The sequence below is a fragment of the Musa acuminata genome, chromosome BXJ3-6, assembly GCF_036884655.1.
Source record: "Musa acuminata AAA Group cultivar baxijiao chromosome BXJ3-6, Cavendish_Baxijiao_AAA, whole genome shotgun sequence".
Taxonomy (NCBI): Eukaryota; Viridiplantae; Streptophyta; class Magnoliopsida; order Zingiberales; family Musaceae; genus Musa; species Musa acuminata.
The window spans coordinates 30,682,202-30,705,953 of NC_088354.1; the positions used below are offsets into that span (position 1 = coordinate 30,682,202).

At 39.7% G+C, this 23,752-nt stretch overlaps 1 protein-coding gene across 7 annotated transcripts; it reads right to left on the minus strand.

Annotated features, from left to right (window-relative positions):
* Positions 1–17,599: 17,599 nt before the first annotated feature.
* Positions 17,600–22,828, minus strand: LOC135585228 (uncharacterized). 7 transcript variants are annotated; one of them, XR_010497240.1, is made up of 14 exons: positions 22,489–22,828; positions 22,120–22,285; positions 21,081–21,161; positions 20,382–20,464; positions 20,183–20,298; positions 19,970–20,080; positions 19,753–19,865; positions 19,368–19,668; positions 19,192–19,275; positions 19,064–19,114; positions 18,867–18,938; positions 18,104–18,172; positions 17,883–18,015; positions 17,600–17,811 (listed from the first exon to the last, which is right to left on the minus strand). XR_010497240.1 is itself a non-coding variant. In XM_065154537.1 (13 exons), the coding sequence occupies exons 1-13, from the start codon at positions 22,496–22,498 to the stop codon at positions 17,773–17,775; spliced, it is 1,296 nt and encodes a 431-aa protein (XP_065010609.1). In that variant the 5' UTR covers positions 22,499–22,828; the 3' UTR covers positions 17,600–17,772. The 7 variants fall into 7 exon arrangements, 5 of the variants coding, with proteins under 5 accessions (XP_065010609.1, XP_065010611.1, XP_065010610.1 ...); XM_065154537.1 differs by lacking the exon at positions 17,883–18,015; XR_010497241.1 differs by lacking the exon at positions 17,883–18,015 and having other exon boundaries at positions 17,662–17,811; positions 18,878–18,938.
* Between the last annotated feature and the right edge of the window lie 924 nt (positions 22,829–23,752).

The window sequence follows — 23,752 nt, forward strand, 5'->3', positions numbered from 1 at the left end:
GCCCTTTTAGTGCTGAATGGGTGGGGTATTTATAGGCCCCAATCCAGTTTGAATTTGGAGCTCAAAGCTGTCAATTCCCGGAATTCCGGGATCTGGCGGTTGCACCTCCTGCCAGAGCTCGAAGACCGAGCTCAAGCGGTACCACCTCCTGACTGAGGCGGTTGCACCGCTCAGCCAGAGCTCGGAGACCGAGCCCAAGCGGTGCCACCTCCTGTTAGGGGAGGTTGCACCGCCCAGTCTCGCTCGGAGATTGAGCCCAAGCGGTGCCACCTCCTGGCTGGGGCAGTTGCACCGCCCAGTCTCGCTCGGAGACTTAGCCCAGGCGGTGCCACCTCCTGGCTTGGGCGGTTCAACCGCCTGGCAGAAATCAGGGTCCGAATGGGTTGATCCATTCGACCTAATTTGGGTTTTTCAGGGGCCCAATTACCCCAAGATTAAGTTAATGGGATCACCTCCCATTTCCAACTTAATTATTGTGCTAACTACGATATTTCCTAAGACATTTACTGCAACTTGCTCCGGTGCGTCAATCGCTTCTTCCGGCGAACTTCCGTCGATCATCCGATGAACCCTCGGTGATGCTCCTGCGGACTTCCGGAAAACTCCTGAACTTGCGACGATCCACTTGGCGAGTTCCGACGAGCTTCTTTGGCAAGCTTATGGACTTCTCGGATTTGTTCCCGCAGAACCTCCGACAACTATCCGAACTTCCGTCGAACTCTCGAACTCCTAACGTGATCATTGTCTTGACTCCGGCGCAACTCCTGTTGAATATCTTATTTTCATCGTAGTTAATCCTGCACACTTAAAACAAAACTTCGATTGAGACAATTAATCCTAAGCAATTAACCAAGTTGTCCGGCATGTCATTGGTCCCTCGACGCTTTGTCTGATTCTTTGGCGCATCGTCCTCTCCTACAGCCTATTGCCCAATCGGCTAGTTGACTCCGCAACTCCGATATCCTTGGCACAATACCCGCTCTTCTTGGCCCGAAACCTTCTGTCGATACGTCAACCGATCCACCGGCCCGACATCAAATCTTCTGACATGTTCCTCCGGCACAACATGATTTTCCTGCTTTAATTGTCTCATCCTGATCGAAGCATCCTTCGTCACTCAAAACGCAGATTAAATCATAAACATATATCAAGTAGTTTCATCATCAAAATATGAGATTGAACAATCTCTCCCTTTTTGATGATGACAACCACTTGATGGAGTTAAACTTAACTCCCGGAGTTTAAACAAACTCCCCCTATCAATATGCCATATTGATAGAACCTTGAATTCAAACTGAATTCAAGTCATTGCAATATTCATCATGAATACTTGCAACACGTCATGAACTTATGCATAAACTTATGCATAACATGTCATGTCATCAACATACTTCTCCCCCTTTGTCATCAACAAAAAGGAGAAGTACCACAATCAAGTGTTTGTGATATTGGTTCAACTCATTGCATGAAAAACATAACATCAAGTTTTATCATCATGCAAGTTTGCTATTATCAAATATCAACATGTAAAATTGCAATGTAAGCTTTTGATATCATAACGCAAACATTTCAAGTGTTTATCAATTGTAGCATTTCATCACATGGTAAGATATCAACGCGTAAAATTACGATACAAGTTCTTGATATCTTAACGCATGATGCAAACATGGCATAATGCAAATTTGACAATCATAGCATCAATTCATATATCTCTTGATGATGCAAGCATTGCAAATATGGCAATCAGTGTTCATAGCATCTATGCATATATTTCTCCCCCTTTGTCATCAACAAAAAGGAGAACGATATAAGCAAATTTTAAGCATAAGTGCTTGTAATTATTCATGTTATAACTAGGTTCATGTCATTTTCCAACGGTGAGTGATAGGATATCAATTATACAAACATCTCAAGGAAAACATGACATGGAGATAGCTTTGAAAACTTCTTCCTTTTTTTTTTATCTGTTATTATCTTTTTGCATGAAGGAGGAAGACTATTTGTGATACATGCTATTTATGAGTTTACTTCGAGTGAAGTTAAAATCGATGAGAGATTAAATCATGCTTCATTTGTACAAGGATCAAGATATGTATGTGAAACAAATCCTTGCAAGTAAAAACACTTTCATCCATATTCATTAAATCCATTTCTCAAAAAAAAAAAATTTCACATGATATCTATATGAGAGATGTATTTGCTAATTGATTACATATGTCAAAAATCAATGATATGTACTAAACTTGATATGACATATGCTTGTTAAGTTCGGAAGAGAGTAATGTATCGAGAAAATCTGATTGTTAAGATCAAGAGAATCCGAAAATGAAATTTGACTCTTTCTTGCATTCGGGTAAGGTTTTGCTATAGATATTCAATTACAATCATGAAGGTAAAGCATGCTTATTATCATGGAAGTTTTGTATTCAAGCACATAATTTCCAACATGTAATTGTATAAAATCATTATGGCAATCAAGTGATTTGATCATTCAATCAAGAAAGTTCAAAAAATAATTTTAACACGTTCAATCATTCGGACGTATTTTTGCCATAGTTTTTCAAATAGAATCATGAAGATAAGGCATGCTCATCATCATGGTAGTACGATGACAAGTTTATAATTTTAAGACACACAAGCTAGTAATTTTGAGATGTTCAAGAAAGCAACTCTTGCTTCTTGAAATATAAGTTTTGCTAGATGTGCAAGTTAACTTTTTGCTTATGCAAGATATCATTCCTTGGTGATGTTCAATATAGCAAGTTCTACATCATGCAAGCTAGTGAATCTTATAACATTTTAGAACATGCATAATCACCAAAGCATCATAAATTTTAATGATGTGCAAAATTATAAATTTTGCATGTTTGCATTTGTGCATCTTGAGATTTGCAAGATAGCACTTCTTGGTGATGTTCAAGATAACAATTCCTTTTCTTTTGAGAAGTGTAATTATTTTCTTTCTCCTTTTTTTTTTTTTTGAATTATATGAGCTAGCAAATTAGCTTTCAAGTATGTTTTGCTCCCCCTTTGTCATTGTCAAAAAGAAGGGAAGACCCTTTACGTTAATTTCTAAATTATGACAAAGGTAAATAGTATTGATGAAAATTCAAGTTTTGAATGTCAAAAAAATTATTTTATCATGAATATTTCATCATTGCATGCATCATTATCATCATATATATTTTTAAAACATATAAACTCATTATTATATGATTCCAAATCATCATTCCTATTATTTCAATCATTGTTTCAATCATCTTTATAGCTTATCATGCACAATATGTCAAACCATCTAACATGATACAAATATTTATTTTCAAAGTATTTATCACTATTTTCATGTATGATAATAAAATGTTCATGATACCGAACATTAAATCAATATTTTTTAAGTATTTATCACTTCATTTTGATCATGATACCAAACATTCATCATTTAGAGCATTCATGACATTAAATCAACATTTATAATACTTCATTTTAGCAACAACTCATAGCATTTTAAATCATGATTCACATCATATGCAATACATCACATCATAATTAAAAAGCTCAAGTATTACGTGCATCATTGCAAATCATAAATGTTTCATATCATGATGGTATCAATTTTGTTAAATTATATCCTACCATGCATGATCATAACTTTTCATTTGTATACATCAAAATAAATTAATGAATATTTCATGTATTCATATCATCACATAAGGAATATCAAGAAGAAAATAATTGGGTGATGAGATAAACCTTTCATGAATACAAAGAATTGCATAAAAATCATATCATGAATACAAGGAATGCAGGTCACAATCATTCAAGAGAAAAATCATCATTCATTTTTAATTTCATTCAATTTGACAAATCATGATCATGATTTTGATAAAACTCATTTCAAATTTAAATCATCAAAATCATTTTTATGGCTCACAAAATTTATAACATAAATAGATTCATGATTTCATTGATAATATATTTTTCCCCCTTTTTTTAAGTGTTTCATCTTAAGTGATCGATTTCATGTTAGCATGCCTTTCATTTATGTCAAATGAAAATATGCATCAATTTTTAAAGCCATTGTTATTATCATGAAAATCGATAATCCACAATTATCAAGAATCATCATACATAATTTCAAAAATATATACTCATTAATCATAACTTCAAATTAAACATGATTTAATATACTCAAAATCGAGAAATAACAATGGACATCAATATGATTTCATATTTTCAATCAAAATCATTTTGTTTGTTTATCATAAAATATGCAATATTATCATTTTCGAAATTACTAGCATGATCATAATTTTTTTTTTCTTAAACATTAATTCTAAACTAAAAAAGAAAATACATCATGAAAGCATCAAGTAATTTCAAAATAAATTAGGGGGATTTCGATTACCTCATCATTGAAAGCGGTTAAGGCGTAGTTTGCCACCTCGTCTTTCTTGATTTTCTCCTCGTCTTCGGAGGAGCTCGATTCATCCCACTTTGTGTTCTTCTTCTTTGGCCTCTTCCTTCATTCAAGTTTATTGTTTATTTTAGATTTTTGTTTAATAAACTTATTAAGACTTAGTGTTCGAAGTTCAAGTTCATCATTGTTCTCATCACTTGAGTCATCGCTCAAGTGGTATTCATTTGTTCGGAGTTCCAAATCCTTCCTGTTCTTTGGAAGGTGATTTTGTTCATCATGTTCATCATGTGTATTGTGCACCATTTCATATGTCATCAACGAACCAATTAGTTCTTCAAGTGGTAAGTTGTTTAGGTTTTTAGCTTCTTGTATTGCAGTTACTTTTGAATCCCACTTCTTAGAAAGAGAACGTAAAATCTTGTTTACGAGTTCAAAATCTGAAAAATATTTTCCAAGAGCTCTTAAACCATTGACGACATCCGTGAAACGGGTGTACATGTTGCCTATAGTCTCGCTTGGTTGCATTCGAAAAAGCTCAAAATCATGCAATAAAATGTTAACTTTCGAGTCTTTGACTCTACTAGTTCCCTCGTGCGTGATTTCAAGTGCTCGCCAAATGTCAAAAGCCGTTTCGCACATAGAAATCCGATTGAACTCATTTTTGTCCAAAGCGCAAAATAAGGCATTCACAGCCTTTGCGTTTAAAGAAAAATACTTCTTCTCCAAATCCGACCATTCGTTCATCGGTTTAGAGGGAAGTTGAAAACCGTTTTCAATAATATTCCATAAATCCAAATTCATAGAAATCAAGAAAACTCTCATTCGAGTTTTCCAATAAGTGTAGTCCAATCCGTTAAACAACGGTGGACGAACAACGGAAAAGCCCTCTTGAAAGCCATGAAGAGCCATTTCTCTCGGGTGTAAATCCGAAATGAGAAATACCGGGCTCTGATACCAATTGTTAGGATCAAGAGCACTAAGAGGGGGGGGTGAATTAGTGCAACGGAAAACCTTCTACGAAAAATAAAAACTGCGTTCGTTCGTTAAAAGTGATTTTGGTAAGAAAGCCGATTCGTAAATCACTTTAACTTTTGTTTAAGCGAGATGCAACAAAGATATAAATGCAGTTTGCAGTTATGATTCTAATCAGATAGTAGGCGCAAACTGAAATATGATATTTGTACGAAAAAACTGATTTACGTCTAAATGCTGATTCGTAAATCACTTGATTAAGCGAGATACAGTTTAAGCAAGGATATAAAGGTAGTTTGCAGTTATGATAGAAATCAAAACGTAAACGCAAACAGAAATATGATGATTGTACGATGAAACTGTTTTACGTCTAAACGTCGATTCGGAAAGTGCAAAGCTTGAAACCCGATCGTATATGTGCAGAAAGCAGTAAGCTTTAGAGGAGGTTTGCAGTAAAGATAATATGCTCAAAGTAAATGCAAACCGAGATTTAGAGTGATTCGGTCAATCTTGACCTACTCCACTTTTGGCTTCCTCCACCGACGAGGTCACCGACGTCAACTAGAGGCCTTCCTTCAATAGGTGAAGGCCAACCACCCTTTTACAGTTTCACTCCTTTTGACGGGCTTAGGAGACAACCCTTACAGAATTTTCTCTCCTCTCTTTAAAGCTCAGAACTTGGAAGAAAAGAGGGAGAAGAACTTTTGGCCTTTACAACAATTTTGAACTCTAAAAATCACAGAACAAGATCAGGATTTCGGTGTATATTCAGTGCCCTTTCAGTGCTGAATGGGTGGGGTATTTATAGGCTCAAACCCAATTTGAATTTGGAGCTCAAAACTATCAATTCCCAAAATTCCGGGATCTGGCGGTTGCACCTCCTGACTGGAGCGGTTGCACCGCCTAGCAGAGCTCGAAAACTGAGCCTCTAGGCGGTGCCACCTCCTGTCAGGGGCGGTTGCACCTCCTGCCAGAGCTCGAAGACCGAGCTCAGGAAGTGCCACCTCCTGACTGAGGCAGTTGCACTGCTCAGCCAGAGCTCGGAGACCGAGCCCAGGCTGACACGGACTTAGCTGGTTTTGCCTAAGCCGTGCGGCACCCTTGCATGTCCGTCTGCAAAGGTCAGCCTCCCCGAAGCCTCCCATTGTCCCTTAGGACCAACAAAAGAGAGAACGGGTTAAAGAGAACGCCTCAATCGGGATCCACAAGCAAACATGTCCGAAAAACACTTCATAGACAATGCAAATTACAAACAGACTTTACAAGCTCTGAACAGTGGCACAACAAAGGGTAAAATGGTCCATTACAGACCGAAAAGCTCTCTCACGTGTCCACATGACACAACCTTTATTTACAAGCCTAAAGAGGCCACCAACCCAACTAAAATGGGACTTATAAGCCTTCAGCTGCCCCTCTACACGCTGTATAAGGCATGAACATGCCAACAGACACAGACAGATATAAGCATTACATCAAACACCTTGTTTCGAAGTTTGTCCGTGACAAGGCGGTGCCACCTCCTGTCAGGGGAGGTTGCACCGCCCAGTCTCGCTCGAAGACTGAGCCCAGGCGGTGCCACCTCCTGGCTGGGGCGGTTGCACCGCCCAGTCTCGCTCGGAGACTTAGCCCAGGCGATGCCACCTCCTGGCTTGGGCGGTTCAACCGCATGGCAGAAATCAGGGTCCGAATGGGTTGATCCATTCGGCCCAATTTGGGTTTTTCAAGGGCCCAATTGCCCCAAGATTAAGTTAATGGGATCACCTCCCATTTCCAACTTAATCATTATGCTAACTACGATATTTCCTAAGACATTTACTGCAACTTTCTCCGGTGCGTCAATCGCTTCTTCCGGCAAGCTTCCGGCGAACTTCCGTCGATCATCCGATAAACCCTCGGTGATGCTCCTGCAGACTTCCGGAAAACTCCTGGACTTACGACGATCCACTTGGCGAGTTCTGACGAGCTTCTTTGGCAAGCTCATGGACTTCTCGGATTTGTTCCCGTAGAACCTCCGACGACTGTTCGAACTTCCGTCGAACTCTCGAACTCCCAACGTGATCATTGTCTTGACTCCGACGCAACTCCTGTTGCATATCTTATTTTCATCGTAGTTAATCCTACACACTTAAAACAAAACTTCGATTGAGACAATTAATCCTAAGCAATTAACCAAGTTGTCCGGCATGTCATTGGTCCCTCGACGCTTCGTTCGATTCTTCGGCGCATCGTCCTCTCCTATAGCCTATTGCCCAATCGGCCAATTGACTCCGCAACTCCGATATCCTTGGCACAATACCCGCTCTTCTTGGCCCGATGCCCGAGTTCACGGCCCGAAGCCTTCTGTCGATACGTTGACCGATCCACCGGCCCGACGTCCAATCTTCTGACATGTTCCTCTGGCACAACATGATTTTCCTGCTTTAATTGTCTCATCCTGATCGAAGCATCCTGCGTCACTCAAATGCAGATTAAATCATAAACATATATCAAGTAGTTTCATCATTAAAATACGAGATTCAACAGCATACTTAAAAAATCGATCGACCACCATGAGTATAGATCCGAGTCTGCCTACTACGGACAAGCTTGATATGAAGTTCAAGGAAATGCTCTCCCATGGCCTTTCTGGTATGGGCAACGGCTCCAAAATTCCTACCGATTTCCGTTGCTCCACCTTGTCTTGTTGGCAAGTGAGGCACGTTGGAACATATTCCTCTACATCAGTCCCCATCTTTGGCCAATAGAAGGCTCTCTCCATGAGAGCCAAGGTCCTATGAATGCCTGGGTGTCCAGCCCAAAGGGAATCATGACACTCTCTTAAGAGTTCACGTCTCATATTGTCCACTCAAGGAACATAGACTCTATTCCCTTTGGTGTAAATGAGTCCCTCCTTGACCCAAAACCATTGTGCCTTGCCTTTTTTAATGAGCTGCATCAGGGCTTCTGCTTGGGGATCAATGTACAGTCCATCCTTGATCTTGGAAAGGAAGTTGGAGTACAACTGACTTGCTTGGCCTTTGCCCTCCAATTATATGGCATTCACATGCTCCACTTTCCGACTCAATGCATCGGCCACGACATTCGCCTTTCCAGGCTTATACTCCATTGCCATATCAAACTCAGCCAGGAAGTCCTACCATCGTGCCTGCTTTAGGGAGAGTTTCTTCTATGTTTGGAAATAGCTCAAAGCGATGTTGTCTGACCTTAGTACAAATCGTAATTCAAGAAGGTAGTGTCGCCAAACTTGTAGATAGTGGATCACTGCTGTCATCTCCTTCTCATGCACCGGATATCGCAGATCGGTCTCGTTGAGTTTGCGGCTCTCCTTGGCCACCGAATGACCCTCCTGCATGAGTACTCCCCCAATAGTGAAGTCTGAAGTATTTGTATGGACTTCGAAGGGCTCCCCATAGTCTGACAATTTGAGCACTGGTTCTTCCAACACAGCAGCTTTCAGATCTTGGAATACAATTTCACATTTATCAAACCACCTCTAAGGCTGCTCCTTCTTCAACAACTCCATCAATGGAGTTGCACGCTTTGAATACCCCGCTATGAAGTATCGATAGTAGTTGACAAAGCCAAGGAAGGATCTCAACTCTGGCACCTTCTTTGGAGTTCGTCATTCCGTAACCGCTTGCACCTTTGATTTGTCCATCCGAATGGAGCCATCACCGATTCGATGCCCCAAGAATAAGATCTCCGTTTGGACAAAATATCATTTCTCCCTCTTTACGAACAAAGTGTTGTCCCTAAGAACCTTGAAGATTGTCCGAAGGTGCTTGACATGCTCCTCGAGCGTTTGACTATAGACGACGATATCGTCTAAGTAGACGACCACGAACTTATCCAAATACTCTTTGAATAGCTGGTTCATGAGGGTGCAGAACATGGTCGGAGCGTTGGTTAAGCCAAAAGGTATCACCAAGAACTCAAACGCTCCATACCTGGTCACACAAGTAGTCTTCGCTTCGTCGCCTTCAGCAATGCACACTTGCCAATACCCCGACCGAAGGTCGAGTTTTGAGAAATACGTGGCTTTGCCCAACTGGTCGAACAAGTTCGCGATGAGCAAGATGGGATACTTGTTCTTCACCATCACTTTATTGATGGCTCGGTAATCGACGCATAGTCGGAGGCTCGCATCTTGTTTCTTCTAGAAGAGAAAGGGAGCTCTGAATGGTACTTTAGAGTTGCGGATGAGACCACCGCTTAGTAGTTCACCCAACTGCTTTCTGAGTTTTGCCAACTCTGGCGGGGGCATACGATAGGGTGGTCTCACTGGAGGCTTCACTCTTGGCTCCAGCTCGATGTGATGATCCATGCCTCTGCATGGCGGTAGAGTCTTCGACAACTCGGGTGACATAACATCCGTGAACTCCTTCAAGATGTTCACCACTATAGCAGGTTCGTGAGTGGCCTTCTCGTCGAGTGGCTCTAGCTTCATAGCAGCCACGAATGTTAGTTCGCCTTTTCGTACCCCTTTCTTCAGTTGTAATGCCGATATGTGTTGGGGTTCCCTGGTTCCTCTCCGAGAGACGGGAACCACACAAGGGTCATCTCCTCCCATCACACATAGGGAGTTAGGGAATGACATTGGCACCAACTTCGCTGCGTGCATAAATTCCATTCTAAGAATCACTTGGAAGTTATCTAGTGGCACCGCCATCATGTTTGTGCTCCCGCTCCATGTTCCGATCTTGATGGGAACTCCCTTTGTCAACCCAGAGATTCGCCTGGCCTCCGAGTTCACCGTCTTCATTCGACTCGAGCTCTTCTCTAAAATTAGTCCAAGTCGCTTTGCTTCTCGATCGGCAATAAAATTGTGGGTAGCACCCATGTCCACCATTGCACGGGTCGTTTGGCCATTGAGCTTAATATCTACGTACATCAGCTATCCACTTCATGGTTTTTGTAGTCTTGTCTTCGTGTTCTCTCCCACTTGACCCCGCATGGCATTCAATAAGCGCATCGCTCCCATCCGGGGTCCTTGCGACTCCTCATCGTCGTTGCTGGATTCAGAACTACTCGAACTACGAGCAACAGCCTTGCCCTTGTCTGATTTCGGTGGATGGATGGAAGTTGTTAAAGCATTGAGTGCCTATTTTTGTGGGCACTACCTCACCATGTGCGGCCCTCTATACAAGAAGCATCCTCTAGGTTTCGAGGCCTTGCCTTTCAGGCTTGGCCCTTTGTGGGAACTCCTCTTCTTTTGTTCGCCCCCAAGCTCCTTCCTTAGAGAATATTTTAGAGGGCGATTGCTTGAATGTTATTTCCTTCTTCCTGGATCTTCAAAGGAAACAAAGTCGGTGAGCCTTTCTGCAGCCGCAATTGCCCCAATCACATTGGTGACATTCCTTTGATGTAGTTCTTGTTGAGCCCATGGCTTCAAACCATCAAGAAAGCTGAACAGCTTATCCTTCTCGGGCATGTCTTGGATGTCTAGCATTAGCGTAGAAAATTACTTCACATAGTATCGGATGGAAGTATTTTGGCGGAGTTGTCTTGGCTTCCTTCTTGCGATGAACTCTGTGTTCTCCGATAGGAACTGAGTTCTCAACTCCTGCTTCAGGTCCTCCCATATGTCAACTCGACATCGACCTTGTTGGATCTCCTCCCAACGGGTTCGCTACCAAAGTTTTGCATCTCCGTTCAGATACATTGTTGCTATAGAAACTTTGGTTTCTTCAGAATCAGGCCTTGTAGCTCGAAAGTATTATTCCATGTCGAACAGGAAATTCTCGAGCTCTTTGGCATCTTTGGCCCCTCCATAACCATGAGGCTTGGGTGCCCTCAAGTTTTGTGGCTACGTAATGCAGGTGTTGCTTCCTTCCGCATTTAGTGCTCTTGTGAGCATAGTCACCCTCGAAGTAAGTTCCACCATAACTTCCTGTAGGTGTTGCACGAAGTCTTTGGTGTCATCTGACAGTCGGTTGACTAGGGCCTCGACTTTGTCGATCTTGGACTCCGCTTCTTCTTGTGAGTTCTTTACCCCAACAAACCTTCGTTGGCCATGGTAGAGTTCTTCCAAGCTCGCTTCAAAAACATCCAAGTGGGTTTCCATCGTTGTGAGTCTCTCCTTGTAACTTTTTTTACCGGTCGGCGCTCTAGATTGCGCCTCCTCTGCTCGTGGAGAGTAGCCAACTTCTTGATCATCATGTTCGTTGCTGCGCTCCTCATGAGTGGCTCTAATAGCATGAGAGCGAGTGTGCACTTGTAGCCCACCTGCGGCTGCTTGGGGCAAGGGTCCGGCTTGCCCCGTCTTGCTTGATTCGCCATGATGCTTTGCTATGGCGAAGTTACGAAGTTCCTTCGCTGCTCGTTCGAAGTGCTTGCCCGCTCTGATACCACAATGTCATGGCCTTAGCTGGAATTGCCTAAGGCGTGAGGCACCCTTGCGGCCAAGACGCGAACTTAGCTTGCGTTGCCTAAGTCGCAAGGCACCCTTGCAGCAAAGATGTGAACTTAGCTTGCGTTGCCTAAGTCGCGCTTCGCACTTGCGATTTGCGTCCGTAAAGATCAGCCCACTTACAACCTCTCGCAGGTCCCGAAGGACCTGTAAAAGAAAAAGTTGATTAGTTTGAAGAACGAGCGACAGACAAGTCCCGACGTATCGCGAAAAGGGGAAACTTTACAAGCAATTCAGCGAGCACCTTGTGTGCACAAGAGAAAAGAGGGAATAGAGGAAAATAAGGACTTTAGAAGGTTAAACGAATAGCTGCAAGTCCACAAATAGCTGCTCACCAGGTGTCGGGTGCGACAATAAGTTCTCGTCAAGGTAACATGCGAACTTGCGAAAGGTTGTTCAACGCCCGACACTATACTGAAGCCCCATCCAACCTTGTGCCACTCGAGGGGTTCTAGGGTGCTGAGATGGCTGACGTTTTGTGTGCAGCAGTGGGCTATAAAAATCAGCCCGTGGTACGTGAAAACAGAGCTGTTTTGGGGGGTTGTTTTGCTCGGTTCGGTGAACGGTCGCACTGTAGCGCTGCATCTTGTTCGAACTTACATTTTTACAAGCAAAAGGACTTAAAACTAAGCCAAAACATGCTGCCAAGCAACTGTACATGTAGATTAGAGCGACGAACGGTTCGTTGAATGGAGTTATTGCGGGTGCGCGATGACCGTTCATGACATAACGGTACTGTTAGGATCGAGAGCACTAAGAGGGGGGGGGGGTGAATTAGTGCAGCGGAAATCTTTTAGCGATTTAAAAACAAAAGCTGCGTTCGTTCGATAAAAATCAGTTTTGAAGCAAAAGCCGACTCAAAGATAACTTATGACTAAGTGCAGTTTACGTCTAAACACAATTTGCGTTTAAATGCAGTTTGCGTCTAAACGCAGTTTTACGTCTAAACGCAGATTTATGTCTAAACGCAGATTTACGTCTAAACGCACGCAGATTTACGTCCAAACTCAGTTTACGTCTAAAACGCAGTTTTACGTTTAAACGTAGTTTACGTCTAAACGCAGTTTTACGTCTAAACGCAGATTTACGTCCAAACGCAGATTTACGTCCAAACGCAGATTTACGTCTAAACGCAGATTTACGTCTAAACTCAGTTTACGTTTAAAACGTCTAAATACAGTTTGAGCAGTTTTACGTCTAAACGCAATTTTACGTCTAGACGCAGTTTCAAAAGGATCTGAACTTTAGAAACTCGTTCGTAAAAGCGCAGAAGACAGTTTTGCAGAATCAAGGCGTAAACGTAAACTGCAATGTAAATATCGTACGAAAACACTGGTTTACGTCTAAAAGCAGATTCGGACAGATCAGCACTTAGAAACTTGTTCGTGAAGGCGTAGAAGACAGTTTTGCAGAATCAAAACGTAAACGTAAACTGTAATGTACGAAAACACCGATTTACATCTGAATGCAGATTCTGAAAGAACAGCACTTAGAACTTGTTCGTAAAAGCGCAGAAAGCAGTAGTTATGAAGGAGGTTTGCAGTAATGATAAAGTGCTCAAAATAAACGCAAACCAGAGATTTAGAGTGGTTCGGTCAGTCTTGACCTACTCCACTTTTGGCTTCCTCCACCGACGAGGTCACCGACGTCAACTAGAGGCCTTCCTTCAATAGGCGAAGGCCAACTGCCCTTTTACAGTTTCTCTCCTTTTGACAGGCTTAGGAGACAACCTTTACAGACCTTTCTCTCCTCACTTTACAACTCAAAAACTTGAAGAACAGAAGGAGGAGACTTAAAGGCTTAACAACACTTTTGAGCTCTTAGAATCACAGAAAAGATCAAGATTTCGGTGTAGGTCTATGTCTTTTCAGTGCTGAATGGGTGGGGTATTTATAGGCCCCAACCCAATTCAAATTTGGAGCTCAAAACGATCAAATCTCGGAATTCCGGGATCAGGCGGTTGCACCTCTTGACTGGAGAGGTTGCACCGCCTGGCAGAGCTCGAAGACTGAGCCCAGGCGGTGCCACCTCTTGACTGAGGCGGTTGCACCTCTCTGCCAGAGCTCGAAGACCGAGCTCAGGCGGTGCCACCTCTCTGTCAGGGAGGTTGCACCGCCCAGTCTTGCTCGAAGACTGAGCTTAGGCGGTGCCACCTCCTGGCTGGGGAGGTTGCACCGCCCAGTCTCGCTGGGAGGCTTAGCCTAGGCGGTGCCACCTCCTGGCTGGGGCGGTGCCACCTCTTTCACTATTTCAGCTCACTTGGTTTGGCTCCAAACTTGGCCCAAACCAGTCCGAACTTGGGCCTAATTGGCCCCTACTTGGGTTATAGGATTAACACCTAATCCTAACCCTAATTAATGTGCTAACTATGATTTTAAAGACATTTTCTAAGCTATTACAAAGTTCACAAGTCAAGACTTCTTCTGGCGAGCTTCCGGCAAACTTCCGGCGGTCTTCCGATGAACTCTCGGAAACCATTCTGCGGACTCCCGGCAAGCTCCTAGACTTCACGATTTGTTCTTAGCGAGTTCTAACGAGCTTCTTCGGCAAGCTCCGATCTTTCTCGGCGAGCTCCGCGAACTCCCAACGAACCTTCCGGCGAGCTTCCGAAAAACCCTTCGGCAAGCTCCCAACTCATTCTCGGCTAGTTCCGGTAGCATTCCCGACGAACCTTCGGACTTTCGTCGAACTCTTGAACTCGCAACAAATCCTTCGCGCTTGACTCCGACACTTTGTTTCGCTTTATGTCTTCATCGTTATCATAGTTAATCCTGCACAATTGAAACAAAACTTCGATCAAGACAATTAATCCTAAGCAATTAACCAAGTTGTCCGGCATGTCATTGGTCCCTCGACGCTTCGTCTGATTCTTCGGCGCATCGTCCTCTCCTGCGGCCTATTGCCCAATCGGCCAGTTGACTCCGCAACTCCGATATCCTTGGCACAATAACCGCTCTTCTTGGCCCGATGCCCGAGTCCACTGCCCGAAGCCTTCTGTCGATACGTCAACCGATCTACCGGCCCGACGTCCAATCTTCTGACATGTTCCTCCGGCACAACATGATTTTCCTGCTTTAATTGTCTCATCCTGATCAAAGCATCCTGCGTCACTCAAAACGCATATTAAATCATAAACATATATCAAGTAGTTTCATCATCAAAATACGAGATTCAACAGGTACATGATAATTCGATAGAGTAATGTCAAGATATCCTTAAGCACAATCGTTAAGGACTAACATATTGAGCCACATTAATAACTTAAGTTACTTTGTTATATTGGCATTCAATATCATGTTTAGTCTTAACCAACTTAAAATAGGCTCATTAAATTTTATTCGTGTTATTTTTTATGGTCAACTCAACGTGACTTTCTTTTTCATATAGAACAAAAGAAGACATGAGGAGGGTTTAAGCATTCAAAATGAATTTTGAGAAGTCAAAATCATAGCATAACTCGAGAAACCTTCTTTTTGAGCATTCATTTTGTAATATCATTGGGTTTAGGCACTTTATTGAGGGAATATTATCTTTATATGTCATATCGATGTGGTATACTCAGTTGTCTTGTTGTTAGTTTCCGAATAGATTGGGGTTCGTTTGTGAATTTTCAATTGACTGCTTAAAAATTTCAAATCATTTACCCTCCTTCCTCCTTGTACTGAGGATAAAGGTTTGTTGATGCCAAAGTATAACCTATCTCATGTACACTCATTGATTATTATTTTCATGAAAAATAAATAGAGACTACTTTAAATGTTTTTATCTAAGTTGGATGCATTCGACATAGGATGCTTTGTTCGATTTAGTGAATTAGGCTTTCATGCTTATGTACTAGGTGGAGGCATCACACAAAGGGAGATGTTTTGCTTGACTAGGATGTTTCTATTTATATTCTATACGGATGCATCATGCATAAGAAGATATAGGGTATATTAGACACATTGATACTTATATCGTAGATGGATGCATTATACATAAGAATATATTTTGCTTAGTTAGGGTGGTGCATCAAACACTCCATATGTTTTTGTTCGAAAAAGCACATCAGTCATAGGGAGATGTTTTGTCATGTTAGGACTGTTAGGACATGTATTGAGCATTTCAAATATGTTTTTGTCTAGACAAAGTGCATCGTGTGCTTTGATGCTTATGTTGAGAATGGACCTATCATGTGCAAGATGTTTTGTTTGATCAAGAATCATCATGTATTTTAATATTTACATCTAAGATTAATGCATCAGAGATACTTTATCAATAGTTTGAATATCTATATCCAAAAGTAGATGCATTGGGTACATAAAGATGGTTTTAAGTCTTGGACAGAAAAACGTGTTGTGTATGGAGAGTGCTTTGATCGATTAGGGAGCATAAGTTGTAGTTAGCCTCTTCACTCGCTAGGGTGGTTCGATTAATTTGACTAAGTAGGTTAATGTAGGTTAGTTATTTTTGCCCGACAATTATAAGATATTTTTCCTAATGAGAATGGATCGAAAATATTTATTAGGCAAGATAGTCAACAAGAGTGAGTAATTTTATTTGTTTGCCCAAACAAAATGGGTCGGTAAACACATCAAATAAACTAAGTTAGATAATTGTTAAACATACCCAACAAAAACTAAGTTGGATAATAATTATTGTTGTTCAAGAGTTGATTAGACATTTTTTTTTTGCAAACAAATATGGATCGAGTATTTTCTGTTCGAGAATGTTTTGAATATCTGATAAGAGTAGTGGCTCAGACATGTTTTACTCGATAACATTAGATAAATATTTATTATTATTATTATTCGAAAGTGGATCAAAATATATTTATATTTTTAATATGTATTTGGAGAAAGAGACTACTTAGTTAATGTGTAGTTCTTGAATGATTTGAATGTTTGCTATATTATATTTTAAATGTTGTTTAGTAAAATTATATTTCAATAGTCCATTAAATATTATTATGTGATAAATTTATCTTTCTAATTTTTTAAATATTTATTTAATGGTGAATATATATTTTTTATTTAAATTAATAAGTAAATTAATAAAATAAATAAATGCATGTATATATGTAATCTTAAAAAAGTATATGATCATATATATATATATATATATATATATATATATATATATATATATATATATATATAATCATATAAATAAATATAAAATAACCCTTGAAAATAAATAAATAAAACTATGGAAGTATGTATAACAAATAAGAAAGAAATATAACAACATGTGAGAAAATCTACTGTTGGAAATGAACTAGACACAAGCTACAATCCTGAAGAACTAGAAAGTGGGTGTTGCGAGAATTTGTTTGTTGAATGCTGCTATGCCAGTTTTAATTTATACAAGGCATAAATCATGTTGATAATTTTATGATTTTAGATAATATCATAAATTATTTGAGAATTTAAAAAGTTTTTATTAATATCTCGTAAATATTAATTTGTAATATAATATTTAAATCAAATATAATTTTAAAAAATAATAATCAAACATTAATTCATATTTAAAAGACCCAAGAAAGTTGCTGAGGTTTCTTTCTTTTTCTCTCTCTTTTGCTTGAACAAAGGGCAGTCAACCGATGATGCATGGATTCATTTCACTGGAGGCCAGTAAACCTTTGTATCAAAAGAAAAGAACAGATAATGGTTAAGCATGAGGAAGAAAGCAAGCTTTTAAGCACAAGTCACGTTGAGCAGCATCGATGCTTGCATCAAAATGTCAAATGAAAGCTCATAATACTTAAAAAGTCAACTGAAAGCTCATTTCAGCGTTGCTTAATTATTCGATCAAGAGACAACTTGTGCAAAAATAAATATACTAGTAGATCGCATCGCATCGATAAAAACAAGTTACATTCGTCTCATTTTAATATCAAGTGCCTAAGATTACAAGATAATATGTCTGTCAAACAAAGGCAGTTCCTTCAAATTGAATCCACTACTACTTGTAATGATTGAAAATTGCATGTGGTCTACTCCTCTCGAGGGATGAAGTGGCCTCGTTTTCGTTCCTGTAAGCATACCACATGGTTAAACCAATGAACATCTTGAATTGCATGATCAAAGAGCAAATGAATGAAACCTCAGTTTTGAAGGGTCCTTGATGACTGACATCAAAAAAGCAGATACAATTACATAATACATCAAAAGCCATCTCCAGTATAGAATGTCCGATAGGATTTTAATAGCAAACACCTATGTGCAACCGAGGATCTCTAGAAAGAAAGGGGAAAATATAGATCCACTCTGGGCACGGTTTGATGAGAAAAGGCACAAGTTCATTTTTCATAGCAAATCATATACCTGAGCCAACTTACGATCCTTATTCATCTTTTGAGTCCGTCCTTTGTCACCTTCTGTCCTAGAGATCTTCTGCATAAACAAAAAACTGACAAGTTATGCAACATTCGCATTCATGCATATATTAACTAATTTGCAAACAGCATGAAGCTGTCAATATGCCATTGTTTATGTCAACGACATTTCCGTCCGGAATGGGAAAAAGAGCAAAGAATGTCAAGCTATCTATATATGTGCATTACAAAGTTGATGGGTGCGATCAAAATCAGTCCAAGTTTTACCACCAAAATAGCCATTAGACAAGAAAGAACAGTTAATTTGCAACTTCATCATAATCATACAAAAGGTTGAGTGGCATCCCCTTCATATAGTAGCATGTCAATCGATTAGGTAGTGCTTTACATGCTTTTTAAGTGAGACAACACAGCTAAGAAACATATCATCATAAAAAATCCTTGCCCCAATTCGTAGTTCTAATAACCCAAGAACCACGACCACACATTTTTCAGCATGCAAGTAAAGATCATGCTGCAACATTGATGTTTCTCATCATTGTAACTACATGATGCAATAATTTCAAAACCATACCAAATACAAATAATATAGAAGGTTCAGAGGATTAACATAGAACAGAACTTAAAACATTTTAGCAACATTGTTCACAGAGAAAAAAGAAATAGGAAGAACTTACGTAGGTTAAACGACATAATAAGAAATAAATTCGCTAGAAGATAATCTCAAGTGCCTACGAATATCAGAAGTTCACCTTTTCCTTACTTGATAGACTTTCTGAATTATCTCGTGCAAAATCAAAAATATCATGTAGTAGTTCATTATCCTGCATTACCAGTAACAGAAGTCACTCATTTGAAGACAAAATCGAGGACAGATAAGTAACAAGTAAAACAGTTAATTGTCTTATTTTGAAGGTGATGAGACTAAACAGCTTAGTTTATCACCGACCTGGGAATGCTTCAGAAAGCCTCTCCCAAGAAAACGCTTCAAAAAGTTCAGCTGCTCAACATAAACAATCACATTAAAGAACTGCACTTCTTGTTTACAAAAATCACAATAGGAAGAAAATCAAGTACTTGTATTATTTCGGTCCATGTTGAGGCCCTGAGGAAACCATGCTTGTTTGATATCTTCAATGAAATTTCTGGACATTCACCAGTCTACAATGAAAAAACCAGTTTCAAAAACATAATATTGGTTGATATTACATATATCACAAGCTACGTAGCCTCAACGCAAAAAAAAAGCTCACCTGGACATAATCTAAGATTTTCTGAAACAAGTCTCGTTGATCATTAAGATTTTTCTTGTCAGTTCCTTTACCTCCTGCTTCAACAGAGAGTTCATTTGCTTTAAACAGTATCTTTGCCTTCATTGATTGCATATATGCAAGCACTCCATGTTTCAAATCTTCATGGTTGATACTGTCAGTATCAACTTGCTCATTCTGGTCCAATATCCCTAACTCAAAGAAAATGGATATTGCTTCTCCAGCAGCAATACGAACAGAACGGTCATTATCTTCTAATAGAGTTGAAAGGAAAGAAATTTCCCTGGACAGATTGAGAAAATTTGTTTTAGAATCCAACTATTAAAAACATGAACAACAAACTAGAATTCATTTCCACTTCACATACTCCTTCCAATTGTCAGGATTGATTTTCCAACTACTAACAGTTGTGAAAAGAAATGACCACGCAGATATTGCTGCTGCTAGTACAGTAGGGGGAAGTTTTTTCACTGGCCCAACCTGAATGTATAAGCAAGAAATTTCATGAATCTTAAAACATGGATTTAATTATCAAAATGAACTAAACTCAAATAACATTTCAAATCAGGAACAGGCTCACATACATTAGGACCTGATTTTGGATATATCACTTGCCACATTGTTTTCAGCGATAGTTCAGTTTCAAACAAGTCATTTGCACCTACAAAAGTTACAAGAGCAAGGCAATCCAGTACCTAGAATAGCATATGACAAATTCAGCAAATTGAGTCTGCGAATTAGCAAAGAAACAGAGAGAGACAGTTATATAACACAGAATATAGAAAACTAAACCATACAGATGATTTCTTGAGTGAATCAGACCCAGACATAAGGGCCTGAGAGAGTCGGGACACCGATTCTTCCATTATCTCGTGGGCACTACTTCCAGCACCAATGGTAATGGCAAGCAGTCCTTGAAACAAAAAAGAAGCAAATTAGTTGCAACATCAGCTAGATAATCGTCAAATACATGGTTCATGAAGGACTAAATAGTACCAATAGCACGAGAAGCTAAACAAGCCTCTTTTGTAGAACCCCTCTTGACTGAATTGATGTACTGACTTAGTAATGTAATAAACCTGCAACAACCATAAGCAAGCCAGATATGTTAGATGAGTTAGACAACTCAGATGTAACATCATATATATGATTACTTCAATTAATCAAATTAGGACTATGTAAAGTTGAAGTCAATTTTATTATAGTAGTACAAAATAAACAGTGTTTGAAGGTCAAAGCACCACAAGTACATTATAAATTCACTTCCAAAAGTTCATGAGTAAAGAATTTCTTTTGCAGAATCAAGTGAATAAAATGGTAAATAATATGGAGACACAAAGAGGTCACAGACCATTGAAAAATCTTAATATGTTACGATGGGAATAATTTCTTTACGCAAACAATAAAAAGAACCGCCTAGCCAATAGTACAAATGTATAAAGAACTGCAGAATCAATAAACATATTTTGGTGCTACGAACATTTGTCAGTTGATCAGACAACCTTGAACTAGTGAAACACAAGTAGCAGTAGTAAGAGTATATATATTAGCATTTTTTTTTCCAACTGCCTTTTCTACAAGCAAACGAAAAAAACTTCTAAATTTCAGGTAATTAAGAACCTGATAAATAAAATATATGGTCACATACTTTACAGCCCAACCAAGATAGCAAGCAAGCCTGTTGAATTAACTCACTTGTTTTCGACAAACGCAAGAAGCACATTTCCTTCGAATGCATTCACAAGCATGGACAAAGCCATCTCTCTTGTAGATCCCCTTTAGCATGAAATAGGATATTTTTATTCAGTTTATTGAAATTCTCAGCATATAGGTAACACTGTTTATCAGCAAATAAAAAAAGAACAGGAACATAAAAATAGGTGAAATGGTAATGAGATATTTTTTTTACTAAATTTAACAATCATCATTTAACCTCTTCCACCAAAAGAAAAAAAATTGCCTAATGAGTAAAATCAATTCCAGAATAGACAACATGTCCAGTTGATATAATGATGTTAAAAGCATACATAAGCATTCGAGATCTAAGCAAATACACAAAATGCAGAAGTTATTTTCTTCCGGAATTAGCATCACAAAAATTAAGACAAATTCAATCTGATTTACAGAACTCATGCTTATTCTTTTTCGAAAAAAATTTATCAGGATTTAATGGAGAAAAAAGCATCCAGGTTCTTTTAAGAAGCAGAAGGTTCTTCACAAATTTTCTACATGGTCACCATAATTTAATATAATAAATGTACCAACCCTGAGTTTCTACTTTCTAAATAGTTATTTGATATGATATAAAGCAGGAGAACAAAAGCTATCTTCCTCGGTCTTTGCAAGGAAAGCTGGACAAGAGAGTACATATCAATGTCTTGAGCCATTAAGACATTTCTCATGAATGACACTGTCCAGGACGTACGCCCTCAACATTGAATCTTTCACCTTAAGTTCCCTTACTTTCAGTCTGCTTCTCTATTTTTTTCTATTGATTGATGTAAACCAAAAATCTTTATCAAAAGAATAAATTCCCTTAGAAATATTCTTTTAGAGAAATCCTTAAAGATTAAGTTCATATCGGCTAATTTGAAGTATTGATGTACTGATTGGCAGTTTCAAACAACTTTTTCAAAGTAAAGTAGGTAAAAACTCTGCATATAGAAACGAAGGCACTCAGAGTCCAGGGATTTGTTTTCTTGTGTTCTATATACAATAAGAGATACAAAGGTACCTCTTTTCATAGAGAGCATCGATGTACTTCTCTAGCTCGAACTCCTGGGAGTTCACGTACTCAGTGTCGTTAGCCAGCGTTAGCTCCGAGAAGCCCGTTGAGACGGAGCTCACGCTGTCAGCATCGCTGCTATCAAACTGATCACCACCTGCTTTGCGCCGGTGACCTGCATGATCAAGATATCTATCAAAACAATTCTTTTATTTTTAATCTTTAATAGTGGAGATTCAGGCAAATCAACCGCCGAATTCCAATTAAAAAATGCGACTTTGGCGAAGCACCAACCACATGATTCGATCTTTTTCACAAATCAACAATTAACGAGGTAAAGGCCGAACATATGACATAATATTTGACGCAGCAGCTTACTCTTCCCCATGGCGGAAGCTCTAAAGCGTCAGAACCAGCGCTTCTAGCGACGAATCCGAATCGAAGCGGAGCGAAAACCAAAACAACAGCGGGAATCGGAGGCTATAGATGACTCGGAGGAATGACTTGCGAGAAAGCAGCTGCAACCCACGGGATCAACTCGATGGCATAAGGGTAGAGCCATGTGAGGATTGAAGCTGCTCGGCTAGGGAAGGCAGTTTGCACAAGAAATCCTTTGGCGAACGGGGAAAACCGACGACGGAGGGACGAAAACGAGAGACAGACAAGAGTAGGGGATGGATTTCACTGTAGAAGCGGTGCGGTGAAGAGACAAACAAAGCCCTAGTTTGTAAGCGTTCGATTCGGAGGCTAACCACGTGTTGTTGTTAGACGTTTTTTTTATTTTTGATCAGATTTAAAAATTTTATATTAGAATCTTTTATAATTATGAGAGTAAAATATCTAACTTTATTTATTTTAATGGTATCGATTTTAATGATAGAAGTATGAAATGATGGGAAAAAAATAATTTTCGATGGATAAAAAAAATAATTTTAACGTCTCAATTATATTTTCGATGTTGACAAACAACAATGCCACGATGAATCGTGGCTGATTGTTGTGGATGAGGAGGGAGGGTGGTGACGAGAATTAAGACAAAATGAAAAGGTGAAAGAGAACGACACATATGTCGACACTCTGCAACTATATCAATATCGCTCGGTAAATGCATTGGCGACTCGAGCTTCGTGCTTGGTGACCTATGCGACTCATGATATGATGGCAATGATTAGCCTCACAAGCACTCTGGAGCACCCCTCTAATCGTTAGAGCATTGCCCAATTACCCCTTTTCTATTGTTGCGTCTTGCTCCTAAAGCTTGATGGCGAACCACAACATAGTTGCGAGGTTCACTTAGTAGTGGCAGGGTCGTAGTTGTTTCCGGCCAACCATACAAGTTGTTGCTTTCACATATCATTGTTCGCTCTGCAACCCCATCCTCCGGTTCCAACTTGGTAGGATGACCTCCACCATCTCCTCATCCACCCACGCTATTGCTTTATAGCCTCCCATTAAGGATCTATGAGCTTCTTCACCTAAGGTGTCATCGTGAACTTGAGGTGGAGAGACGAGATCTAGAGGACAAGAAGACTATAGAGTGCGAAGGGGAGCCAACATGATTGGGATAGTTGGAAGCGTAGAGGAGGTAGACTCACCACAAATCTACGCCGTAGATGTTATAGCCAACATCGAGGGAGCAATA

What these genes read in the sequence shown, in the direction of transcription:
- LOC135585228 (XM_065154536.1), bottom strand. An exon ending in GATGCTCTCTATGAAAAGAG is followed by an intron (nt 21,162 to 22,119) that starts GTACCTTTGTAT and finishes TTCATGCTAAAG; the next exon opens with GGGATCTACAAGAGAGATGG. An exon ending in CATGGACCGAAATAATACAA is followed by an intron (nt 19,115 to 19,191) that starts GTACTTGATTTT and finishes TATGTTGAGCAG; the next exon opens with CTGAACTTTTTGAAGCGTTT.